The sequence below is a fragment of the Aedes aegypti genome, chromosome 2, assembly GCF_002204515.2.
Source record: "Aedes aegypti strain LVP_AGWG chromosome 2, AaegL5.0 Primary Assembly, whole genome shotgun sequence".
Taxonomy (NCBI): Eukaryota; Metazoa; Arthropoda; class Insecta; order Diptera; family Culicidae; genus Aedes; species Aedes aegypti.
In genome coordinates, this window is record NC_035108.1 from 6,706,083 (window position 1) to 6,719,533 (window position 13,451).

At 39.7% G+C, this 13,451-nt stretch overlaps 1 protein-coding gene across 11 annotated transcripts in view; it reads left to right on the plus strand.

Moving 5' to 3' along the window:
* The window catches only part of LOC5579310 (prominin-like protein), a 198,086-nt gene extending 185,842 nt beyond the window's left edge, over nucleotides 1-12,244 (plus strand). For 10 of the 11 annotated variants that reach the window (XM_021839832.1, XM_021839834.1, XM_021839833.1 and 7 more), the window contains one exon: nucleotides 10,034-12,244. In XM_021839832.1, the coding sequence (XP_021695524.1) occupies nucleotides 10,034-10,148 (115 nt within the window). In that variant the 3' untranslated portion in view covers nucleotides 10,149-12,244. The remainder of the gene's footprint in view (nucleotides 1-10,033) is intronic. The other variant, XM_021839831.1, reaches the window with a different exon arrangement.
* Nucleotides 12,245-13,451: the final 1,207 nt, after the last annotated feature.

Sequence of the window (13,451 nt, forward strand, 5' to 3'; positions counted from 1 at the left end):
GTCGCTCCTAGTAGAAAAAGTCACCGGAAAATGTTTTTCCCGGTGACCTTTTCCGAATTACTATCGATTTTCAATATTTGCTGATGCGATATTTCGCATGCGAGGGTGCTATAAGCATTTTAATTTTTCCAAAATTTTGACATTTAACAGCACTGCATACGAGCATATTTTGTCGAATGGGTCTAAGGGGCTGTCCATTAACCACGTGGTCCCCCCTCCCCCTTCGTGGTCTTTTGTCCATACAAAAATTTTAAAAGTTGTATGGTCCGTGGTCACTGGCTAGACCACTCCCCGCTTCCTCATAGATGCAATGATTACTCGGATCCACCCATAAAAATTATGGTGTAGGCAAGAAATGTCAGAAAAGAGTGATTCAAAATTTATAGCATGCTAGCGTAATAGCTAGCTAGCTGGATAAACAGTAATTGAGAAAAAACTGATTTTTCCGTAACCTGTTTGTTGAAAAAAAAAAAGCTGCAAAAACGTTTATACTCTAATCTGGCCACTCTAATTCTACATTATTGAAAAATAAAATGTCTGAAAAATATGGAGAAACTTTCTCGAGGACAGCATACAAAGGATGGGCAAAATGATTGAGATAGACAAAATATCACTTGAATTTAAATGCTTGCTCGCGCCAAATCGTATTCCAAGCTGGCAGCACTCTCTTAGATATCAATGAAATTTTCTGGATGTAAGCCAACTTAGTTTTTTGTCTTAAAATTAATCTAAACTAGCCAAACCTTTTCAAACATTTTTTTTGTCAAAATGTAATCGAAAAATGGATGACTTGTATAAAATTGTTTAAATATTTTAATAACAATATTGAAAAATACCAAATTTTGAGGCTACACTTTTTAAACCCTTTAATACCCAATTTTTTATTTTCGATTTAAACATCTTGTTTAATTATCTAAAATCATTCTAAACACGTTTTGGGCAATGATTTATTTTTATTCGCAAATCTATGAATTTTGGTTTTTGATTTTTTTAATTTTTATTTTTGAACATCTTTATCCTTTTTCATTTTGTCTTGAAGCCTCTTCTAGTTATTGATTTTTGGCAATAATTCAAGTTTTATGGCAGTGATGCATATCAAACTGAACGCCAGCCAAAAGTGAACTGAACGCGTTCTAATTTTGCTCGAGAACGCAGCAAACAGTGAACTTGCGTGCAAGGTTATGACGCTGCTCACGAACGGCCCGTTCACTTTAAAATGCCCCTAAACCTTAAAACACTACTTTAAACAATATTGACAGTGCTGGGAATGGTAATAGTAGTAGGCTTGAATTTCACGAAAATCACGTGGCTTTCCCAGTACAGTAGTTCAAAATCGTGAATCTCATCAAGTAGCCTAAGTTGGGTGCATGAATTTTCTAAATCGTTAGTGTCATTGAAGGCTCTGAATGCGGGAAATGCAGCAGAAAATAGAACATTTTTCTTCAGTAATTTTGGGTTGCCCTTAGCAACGGGTGTTTTGCAATTTTCAAGGCTCTTTGCCTACAGCAGCGATAGTCGTGAGTTTCACTGGCTTCGCTGACTGTGATTGGCTTTGTTTGGCTACTGTAGAATGAATTTCAGATTTTTTCCCAACCCTGAATATTGAATTCATATCACGCACAATGTATGGAACCTTAAGTGTTCCTTGACATCTTTTGCAAGTCTCTCTGCCTTTAAACATGTTTTAAATCTGCCATGAAACAATTTTCCTTTCGCGTTCATTTTTCGGCTCCCTTGGGTTCAAAATTTTAAACTAATCAATGTTCAAGCCTACTTGATCCCTCGTTCAAAAATTTGAACTGGAACGCAAACTGAACGCGTTCAAATGCAACACTGTTTTATGGTACTTTTGAAAACATTAAATTTTTAATATTTCTCTGGAAATATTCTTATTTTCCGTGTAATTAACGGAAAATGTGCCAATTTTCGGATTATCATACAAAGTAAGCCAAAATGGGTCGAAATTTACAGCTAGGTCGAAAATTGGCGGTTTTCCCTTACTACTAGCATCTTATTTTTTAACCAGAAAAAAAATATATCCGTGATACCCTTTTTGTTTTTCAAAAAATTTCACCATTCTCTTCTACTTCAACAATCTGATTCCGGAAATATTCCGAAATTCTTTGGGGGCGGACGCGTAGCCATAACCCACGTAAATATTAGAGATGGTCGGATCTCGGGTTTTCAAACCCGAAACCCGACCCGAACCCGTCGGGTTCGGGTCGGGTTCGGGTTTGAAAATTTGAAATTTTTCGGGTTCGGGTTCGGGTTGGGTTTCCAGGCTACAAAATTATCGGGTACGGGTCGGGTTCGGGCTTACAAAATGTCGGGTTTGAATCGGGTTCAGATCGGGTTCAGATTGGGTATGGTGAGAATTGTGAACAGAGTAACAACATAAAAGCTTCCCTGTGCATCATAAACGATAAATTTATCATCTTTTCAAACTCGGGTTTTATTCGGGGTTTCTCTAAAAAAAAAATCGAGTCTGGGGTCGGGTTCGGGTTAACACAGCGAAAAATTTTCGGGTTCGGGTCGGGTCCGGGTTTGCTTTTCAATTATTGTCTCGGGTTCGGGTCGGGTCCGGGTTTGAAGAAATAAAATAAATCGGGTACGGGTCGGGTTCGGGTTTGAAAAATGTGAAACCCGACCATCTCTAGTAAATATTTCAGGCTACAGAATATTTCTTATGTTCTATCGCAAAAAAGCGAATTTCAGAGTAATAAGAATCTGTTGTGTAAAAATGAAGCGATTTGGGGCAACCATTTTCAAGGAATATACATTTATGTTTGTGGTGCCACTCTGGTCGTATTAGGATCTTGAAAACTCCAAAAAACATCATATTGTAATTTTGAGATTTCTTGTAGACAGCTCAACCGATTTGTATTATTTTTTCAGATAAGTTTCTTATTACATTGTATAGCCCATTTTTTAGTTTTTTGATGAATTGATCAAAATCAAAATGGCGATAAAATAAATTTTGTATGAGGAATATCAGTCCCCAAGGAACATCGGAAAATCTACAAAACCAAATGACCAATGATCAATACCGACGCAGATTCTGAAAATAGAAGAGTTTTTTGAATACTTGTTAAAAAAAATAGTGCAAAAAAATTGAGAAAAGAGATTTTTTCGCGATTTGAATATACTTTTGTAAAAAAAATGAAGCTGCTAGTAGAGGAGTAATCAAGAATTTCATTAAGAGGGGTGTTTGTGCAACGCAACAATATGTGCACCAACCCTATGCTTTGTATCACACACCATTAAAGAGAAGCTAAATAAACGATCAGTACGCTTTATACCTCCGCCATGGTAGGACGGTCCAAAACAAGGTTGTTTTATTTTAACTAACGACAAAAACGGTGGATTAAATACTTTATATGGGATATAACTACGAAATTAATTCAACGATGAGCATTTTTGAGTCATGTCGTGCAAATATCGATATTTTCGGATCAATTTTATCGATACGACAACTGATATCTATGAACCCGATATTGTTTTCCGATATGAATAAAGCTATTAAATTTTGACAATTTACACAAAATTCGTAAACCTTCTACGGCAAAAAAACGGAGTGTTTCGTCCAGGGTTGACCAGGCCCTACGTTGTGTTTCACTTTTGGTTCCGAAGGGGCAGACGAAATAAACGAATTACTCCAACGATAATTTATTGCCCACCACCGAGAGGCAGTGCTCCTGCTCGGTGGGGGATACTACTTGTAACGATCACAACTTACAACTAACATGAATACAGAAAACATGCCTCTTATATACGCTAGAGGTAGTACGGTTGAGAGTAACATTACAATGTAAGCGATGCGCCGACAGCTAGCATCACGCAGCCCAAAGCAACAGCATCAAAGCAATTGGGCTGCTTGCTGCTAGCTGGGGGAGAAAGAGTGAAATTAAATACGCTACTGCGCTGGTGCTGTAGCAGAGTGCGCCTAGCAATGAATGGGGAGTCGTTGCGGTGAGCCCGAACGACTCCCCATTCATTGCTAGGCGCACTCTGCTACAGCACCAGCGCAGTAGCGTATTTAATTTCACTCTTTCTCCCCCAGCTAGCAGCAAGCAGCCCAATTGCTTTGATGCTGTTGCTTTGGGCTGCGTGATGCTAGCTGTCGGCGCATCGCTTACATTGTAATGTTACTCTCAACCGTACTACCTCTAGCGTATATAAGAGGCATGTTTTCTGTATTCATGTTAGTTGTAAGTTGTGATCGTTACAAGTAGTATCACCCACCGAGCAGGAGCACTGCCTCTCGGTGGTGGGCAATAAATTATCGTTGGAGTAATTCGTTTATTTCGTCTGCCCCTTCGGAACCAAAAGTGAAACACAACGTAGGGCCTGGTCAACCCTGGACGAAACATTGGGTGAGCCCGAACACGGAGCCAAGTTTTTTTTTGATTGATTGCTGAGTAGATCATGTAATGGAAATTGCAATGTAAGAAATCCATAACGCAACAATTGATATTGAAGATGACCCCTAAAATTGGTGTTTCACTTTGAATTCATGTCCATATTTTCAGGAACCAGTTTATGTACAGAAATGGACTTAATACGGAAGATTTTCAACGAATCTAACAAATCTTAATTCGTCCAGCGGCATTCAATATTCAATTGGATCTAGTTTTTTTTTTAGAAAATTGTAAATATCTGTACAGTTTCACTCCGCACAAAAAACAAACGACAGAAAAAAAAACGTGACTTGGACAAGACCTCGGAAAATCCAGAACACCTGAGTTGTTGAGTTGTCTTACGGTCAATATTATGGCCAACAAATTACTGAAACTAGACCAAATTTGTTGTCGAATGCTTTCGGATGCGTCCATTTTTTTCCATTTTTCTAAAAGTTATAAACATTTGAATTTTGGCAAAATTGCCGTTTTAGATGTGCATTGTTCATAATTTTCTATAATAACGTATTATTCATTCATTCATTCATTCTATTTATTAATTCAAATTTAACGTTACATGGCGTGTGTCTAGGTATCTTAAGCTGAGTTATGGAAATCCTTTCAACAGCTAAAATAAAAACAAATAATTACAAAATTACTGGTACTTAACGGTTGAATTGAATTCATGGAAGGAAAAGGTAAGAAAAACCTTCATCATAGCAAATAGAAAGGGTATAGATAGAGGAAAGGTACAATACTACTATTCTAATATCACAAGAACTACAGGCACAATTGCTCGAGCAAAGGGTTTGCTGATGTTGCACATCCCGTCCAAAACTTTGGGAGGACACGTTGGAACCAGTCGTTGATTTTTTCCATTTTTGCAATTTCGTGAACGCCATCTGTTGGATACTGTGGGTCTAGGTTCAGGATCATTTTTAGTATCCTATTTTGTTTCACTTGAAGCTACTTTCTATGAACAGCAGCGCAGTCATACCAGGCGGGAAATCCGTACGTCATTGACGGCTTGAACACTGTCTTGTAGATTAGGAGCTTTGAGTTCGTATCCAACCGTGAACGCCGACTGATTAGGGGGTAAAGCATTCTTATTAATTTGTTGCATGTTCTAAGAGTGTTCTGAATGTGGGTAGCGAACGTTAGTTTGCGGTCCATAGTTAGTCCAAGATATCTCGCGTCGTTTGACCATGGAATCTCGCGACTCCATACAGAGATCTGATTTTGCGGAAGTTTGTGGGGACTTCGTTTGCGGGTGAAAAAAATCGCCTGTGATTTATCCGCGTTGGTTTTGATTTTCCATTTCTTCTGATAAGATTCGATGGAGTTTTGGGCCGATTGTAGCTTGGTGATTACTATGGCGGGGTCAGAATCGGATGCGACAAAACCCGTATCGTCAGCGAAGAGATAATAATGAACATCTTCAAGCATCACTAGGTCAGCAGTGAAGATGTTGTAAAGTGTGGGGCTTAGTACAGCACCTTGCGGAACGCCAAAAGGTATTTGGTACTTATTCGACGTTTGCCCATTAACTGCTACGTGATAGCAGCGGTTCAGGAGGAAGGAGCGAATGATTTTCAAGATGTATAGGGGAAAATTTCCTCTTGACATTTTATGAAGGATTGCCTCCTGCCATACGGAATCGTAAGCTTTTTCAACATCTAATAGGACCATACCTGAAGATCTACCTTGCGCAAAATTGGTACGAATCTCCCTTACCAGACGGACGAGCTGGTGGTTAGTAGAATGGCCTCGTTTGAAGCCAAACTGTTCATCGGGAATGATCCGAGTGTTTTCAAGGTGTTGCTCTATACGCTTTAGGATTATGCGTTCTAGAAGTTTGCTGAAGGTAGGCAAAAGACTAATTGGTCTATAGTTAGACGCAATCATAGAATCCTTGTTTGGCTTCGGGATACCAATCACAACGGCATGTTTCCAACTGGATGGAAAATACCCGATTCGAAGGCAAGCAGAAAATATTTTGGCAAGAAAAACAATGGCCTTTCGAGGTAGCTTCTTGATAACGCAGTTCCGAATGTTGTCATGACCCGGAGATTTTTTGGATTTCAGTTTACGAATTGTCTGGGCTACTTCCTTTGGGTGGATCAGCCATGGGTGAGTGCCAATCAATTGGGTCTGATCGATGCGGTTGATTGACTCGTTGACCGCTACGACGGTTTCAGGATCGTCCGCCATTTGGTTGGAGTGTGCTTGTGCAAAGCTCATGGCCAGTAGCTGCGCTTTCTCTACCGACGAGGCGATGATGGTGTCTCCTTGGCGCAGTGGTGGGCTGTATTTGGTGGATTTACGCAGAGCTTTGGTGATTCTCCAGAGAGTGTTACGATCATCGTTCAGCGTGCTCAGCGTTTGCTTGAATTTGTTGTAATTGGCTTGATCGCACTCTTCACGAATTCTGCGATTAAGGGACGAAACTATGTCTCGGTAAATGAAATCTCTTCTCCGGTACCACTGGCGCCGCCGTTTATTACGTAATACGATCAATTTACGTGTACTTTCAGGAATTGTTGCAGTTTGATAAGTTCGTTGCTGGGCTTCAGGAACCGCAGCAGCTTCTGCGTCAAGTATGGTTGTTGTCAGGAGCACTATAGCAGCGTCAATATCAGCTTCGTCATTGAGGGTTACTACAGTTGGATCTAGTAGGTTCAGCTTAGCGTTGACCTCACGATGGAGACGAGGCCAGTCCGCACGAGCATAGCAGCGGATTTTTTGTGTTACTCGTACAGTTGGAGCTATGAGACTTATGCTGAATGTTATCGGGCGATGATCCGAGGACAGTTCGTTTAAGCTGACGGGCTTTGTCATATCCAGCAAGTTGTTCGAGAGAGTCAGGTCCAGCGTGGATGGACGACCGCGGCCGGTAGGGTGAAACGTGAAGGAGTCGGGGAAATGAATGAAAAAGTTTCGACTGGCTGCTTCTTGGCACAGTAGTAATCCTGCCTTGTTAGCCTTCGAGCAATTCCAATGGCGATGACGGGCGTTTAGATCACCTACTACAAAAAGCGGCTCGTTCCTTCTTGTGAGGGTGGATATGTCACGACGAAATTGTGTCCAATTGGGTGGTCTGCTTGCACCGGGGAAATAGGCTCCGATAATGTGTATATTCCCGCCAGTCGTGCTAATCGAGATGCCGACACTTTCGATGACTTTGGTTGAGATGCTGAGCTCTGAATACCTAATGTCCTTACGAACCGCTATCAGAACACCTCCTCCTCTTTCAGCGTTGGTGAGAATACGATCAAAGCGGACGCAGGAGAAATTCGGGTGGAAGAACGCATGTTTTTGCTGAAGCCAAGTTTCAGTGACAATACCTACGTCGATGCTGTGTCGTTCCAGGAAATCGAAAAATTCAAGCTTCTTGCCATGAACGGACCGACCGTTCCAGTTAGCAATACGCAAGCAGTCTAAATTAGACATTATAGACGTACTTGGTCGTTAGCTCGAAAAGAGCTAGAATTTGTTGCTGTTTGGTCTGGCAGCTTGCCAAACGGTCAAACATTTCCCTCGCCAGAGCGAGAAATTCCGACATTGAGAATAGACTGTTGTTGCTGCTTGTGTTTCCCATTAGCGCCTGAGCATAGGAACCCGCTGTGGCGGAGTGAGGTGGATTGTTGACTCGATTGGGACGCACAGGGAGTGGTGGTGCTTGCTGACGGCGGTCGGCTCTCATTTTCTCCAGCTTTTCGATGTAAATTTTGCGGCTGGGACAACCTCGATAATTGGCGGTATGTTGCCCACTACAGTTTGCACATTTTATCGAGGCACGGGTCGTGTTTCTGTCGACATGTTGTAAGTCCGCTTTCTTAGGAAGTTTGCACTCGGCCGACAAATGCTTCTCGCCACACTTGACGCATAATGGGATCAGATTGCAATTCCGCATACCATGTCCTAATCGCTGGCATCGGTGACACTGGACGGCATCGGTGGGTTTCCGATCGTAGTAACGCCATTTCACTACGGTGTTGAAGAGGGCTTTGATTTTCTGTAGCTCCGATAGTTTAACGGCACCTTTTACGAAGTGGAGTAAGTACAAGGCGCTTTCTTCCAAATCGACGACTTTGCGGGAAAATAATTTCAATTCTGCAGGGATTACACCATGAGCAAGAAGCTCCGTCTCCAGCTCGGCAGTGTCGTACACAGATAGTCCTGACAAAATTACTTTCACCGGTTGCTCAGTGACAAGGGTGTAAGTGTAGAATTGAACGTTGGATTGCTTCAGTGCATTGACGATGTTACGAAAGCCCTCCTCTGTCGAGCACAGTAGCTGCACTCCTGTTTTGATCGCCCTCATCATGTAGTCAGTTTGGGCTACGTTGATTTGCACCATCAGCTCACGAACCTGTTTAGTAGTTTGGTTGGAGATTGTTATCGGAGGAACCCGAACTTTCTTCACCTTAGGCGGCTGTATCGTTACTACCGGGTTCGGAGTTAACATTGGCATCTCGTCGTCCACATCTTCGTTTTGGAGTAGCTCATACTGATTGCTCACTGCGCCGTTGATTTCGTTTTGGAGAGCATTATCCCTGCTACAGCTTGGTGTTTGATCCGCCAGTGCTGGTGATGTTTGCGTTGTCATGTATGGACTCTTCGAACGCGGTGGATGAAGGGAAGGTTCGTTGAGGTTATGCTCTGCCTCAAGTCCGCGTTTCTGCCTTGTTTTTGATTGACTCCTGGTGGTCACTCGCGATGGTCCGGAGGCCGCATTTTGTTTAAAAGGATCCGGGGGATCTCTCTGCGTACTCAGATTGCCGATTCGCGATTAATACTTCGGAGATAACGATAGAAAACTCGATTGAAAAGAACCGCACGAAATTAGTTTGTTTACTTAGCATAGAAGGGTTGCCAGAATGATAACGTATTATGAAAGCATTACCACTAATCAATTATTTTGTAACTTTTGGAAGGCAAAACACTTCAAAGATATATGATATCAAACAACTGAATCGATGCCCGTGATTGTTTTAAGGTAGATTCTTTACACCTTTTTGTTTTACGACGCATTATTCCCCTAGAAAACTGTTCAACCTGTAAACTCAAGCAACCACTAGCCCGCTGATTCGCCATTTTGGACTTTTAGGGCAAGTACACGAGTAATATAGGGCATGTCACCTGTATAAAAGCACTATAGTAGCACGTAAGGTGAAGAAGACAAATACAAAATATTAATAAATTATTTTATCATGTTTTCTAATATTAAAACGGTTACTATTACATTCTTACGTGTTAGTCTCTTTCTGGTGGAATTATTGAAGTTAATTAATACAGAATACAAATTGGATTAGCCCATGTTGCGCGTGAAGACGTTTCGTTGTATGGCATTTGGCATAATGGGCGTTTCACATAAAGTAATTTCATACAAGAGTACGTAATTCTGATATTCGGTGGATCGTCTATATGATTTTGGCCTTTATAACAATGTTGTCGGAAATATAAAATAATGTACATAGCTTTCCAATCTCATACTATCGCCGTCAATCGCCGTTTTCGGATATTCGCCTGTTTGTGTGCGTGTTTGTGATGTATGCTAATTGACCTCTCCCCCGGCTCTTCTAATAGAAATTTTAACCAAGAATTTTCGCTAATATAATTATTTGTATTTCCAGGAATTGGGACGGCGCTCCACCACGCTATCAAAATCCACCGATGGCACCCCCGGCGACTGAATACGAACGCCCACCTCCGTACTATTATCCGGGTGCTCCCAGCGAACATGAGTAATCTCCTCCCGTTCGCAACACATGATACTGATATTAGCCTCGTAAAATGCGATCCAGATCATCACCAGGGCAAACTATTTTCGTATGAAACTCTAGGAAGTAGGAACTGGTAGTGAAGGGTTGAGCTTCATTCGACGGGATTTTGTACTAGAAAGCTGATACAGCGATTTGTAACAAGGCGAGGAAAAGTAATCCATCGCCAAATCGCGTAGGGAAGTGTAAATAATTATTACTTTTTTTTCCTAGTTTTTTGTTCGTAAGATCATTTGAAGTTTCCTCTTATTCCAATCACTAATTCAGTTTTGATTAGACGTCCCATTGAAGAAAACTTGAGTTCTGTTTTCTTTTTCGATAGTTAAATATTGAACGTAATTCCATTCCAAAATCCACACTTTGCTCAAATTAATTATCAAAACATAAATCGTCAAGGCCTTTTACCCTTTTGTCCCTTTCTACTCAGCTATTTTCACTCAGTGTAAGGACACAGACGAGATTATATTTCGTGGGAACATACAACCAAATAAACGGATTCCCAGTAAATTGAATTTAACCAAACTGCCATTTTTAGTCTTATAGTCCTAGTGTGTGCCCCACTAAAAGAAGTCCCAAGTGAAAGCCTCAGTTTTCTTTTTCTCTTGGAACCACACGGAATTTTATTATCGGACGTCGGACACACTTTTGTCGAGGGGTAAATAACTGCTACCAAAACTGATGTTTTCTGTAACTTTCAATGCTCCTAGTACTGCTGCTATTAATAGTAAAACAAGAAGCTACAACATCTACTGAATTAGTCGTATTTTTGCCGAGAACCAACTGTAAAATTAATCAAATCTTTTGATAGTAACAAATCAACAAAGTATATAGATGAAAGGCTGATTAATTCTTAAACGATAAAAGATTATAACAGAAAAAAAAAACAATTTGAAGGAAAACTGGGAAGGAAACAAATGACGACGGTTTTTAGGATGAATTATTTAGGTTGATTCAACGCAAAGTAGAACGGCAGGAGATAATAGTGATAATTTTCTTATAATTAAGAATTGTTTCGTATCAGTTATGAAAATTGTGATTACGTTTAGTTGAAGTTTTTTTTCTGGGTGAGCATATTTTATGAGCATTATGTTAGGAATCTCTCCGTGTAGTTTTTTTTGTTTATTTTGTAGAAGAACGTCACAGATATTTTTACATTGTGGTGCGAAGAATGGGTTTGGCTCGACAATTGCAATGATGCTAGATTTGATATCAGCTGAAAATTGTTTTTTCCTGTGTGATCACTACTTCTTCGTGCCACTTTACAATTTGAAAGCAGTTCGTGATTAAGTAAACTCAATAAACCATTTGAAGTAGAGCAATTTTCACAATTGATGATTAAGGGGAATAGGAATACAAAAACAATGATTCAGTACGCAAGATTTAAACGGAAAACAATAAACAAAAATTCAAACAGACATTCACACACACTCATTAGCAACAGTACTATTTGATATTTGCAAATCATGTAGACGATTCGCCATCGCAGGAAGACATGATGAGGTGTCTCATCGTGAAAAACCAGTTCCATTTGCTCATCGAACGTGGTTTTACGTTTTAACGAAGTGGGCAAGTTGCATTTAGTTTTTACTTTATATTCTAGTAGTAGGTAATTGGCCAACCTTTCCCTCGGTATAAACATTGGGAGAACGACAAAAACAAAAGAAAACAATGGCTGCCGTTTATATTTTTACGGCTAGAGATAAAAAAGCTAACGTCATTTTATGAAAAATTGTTCAAAAGCATACCTTACAATTGATAAAAGACTTTACATTACTTTCACTGTGTAACTATATCAATGTGAATACATTTTAAAATGAAAAAAAAGAGTAACAACCAAAACCAGTTTAGTAACTCTTCACAGGATCATCCTTTTAGATGTTCTCAAATACACATTCAGTAACAAGAAAAAAAAAAGCAAAACAGATATCACATACACGAAATTCGATATACAATTGTAATACGTGTCTTTGGTCGCCGCCATGGAAGCAGATCACAAATGATTGGATTACCTACTAAGATTTAAACGTGATCGTACCGAATAAATAAAAGTGCTAAATAATCCGATATCATCCGGTCGAATCAATGCCTTCGAAAGCCTTAGAGATTCATCTGTTCTCCAATGGAACGAAATTATGCTATTGCTAATCAGTTTACAATAAATTTTAGGATCTTCAACATATTTTCGAATCCACTGAGCAGAATTTCTAAGAGTATCAAACATGGATTTGTGTATATTGCAAAAGTTAATTCTTCTCTTATTGCTAACCTTTTGATTTTTTTGATGTCCTCAAAAAATTCCTCTGAGGTACATTTTTGAAGGAGCCCTTGTACATAACCCTTGAATAATCTCCGGGGAAACCGTCTGGACATTCTTAGGGAATTTATTCGGGAAATTTTCTGGACAAATTTCCAGGCAAAAATCTGAAAAAAAAACATCTCTTTTTGAGCCTCCTCAAGAGTTCCTGAATTTTCAAAAGGAACAATAAACGGCATATAACGCCAACTATATATTTGCAAAACATAAGGATTCGCCATCTTGGAATATAATACATTGAATTATCTCAACCTTGAAAACACAGCTTTCCTAAAATATGCATGAAACTTCTGTTTTGCAGATATCTCAAAATCCTAACCACTTAGAAAGATGGGGTCTTCGGCAAAGTTGTTTAATGAGTTGTTTAAAGGCTATATTTATTTAAGTCTTGAATTTCGAGATTGGCTAAAATAGTGATAGCGTCATCTTTCTTAGTGGTCAGAATCCTGAGACATCAGCAAAACAAAAGCTTCATGCTCACTAGCGCCGCCTGGTGACAAAATCTCGAATTTCTTGCCTCAAATAATGATAACCCTTGAGCTACTGAACCACTTGACGAGGCTCCTGAGATGTCTGCAAAACAAAACATTCATGCTCACTACCTATGTTCCTATGAAATCAAATTGAAAACTATTTTTTGCTATCAGTTACAGCAAATTGAAAACTGGTTCTGTTATCATTTGCTCTCCATGAGAACTCATTGAGATATACATATTTTCGAATGATAATGAAACGAGTCTGCGACAAAAAGAATGCTTTATTTTTATATTCTCAGAGTGCTTATACATGTATCACGAATAAATTTATAAAAAAAAAATTAAACATTCACAAAGGTAAACAAACAACTGTCAAACCGTACCTACTAGCTATCGGAACGCTCTTAAATTTTCAACAATTATCGATTGTTTAGTCAATCACTCTCGCGTTACGTTGTGAAAGTGGCATCCAGAAAACTGG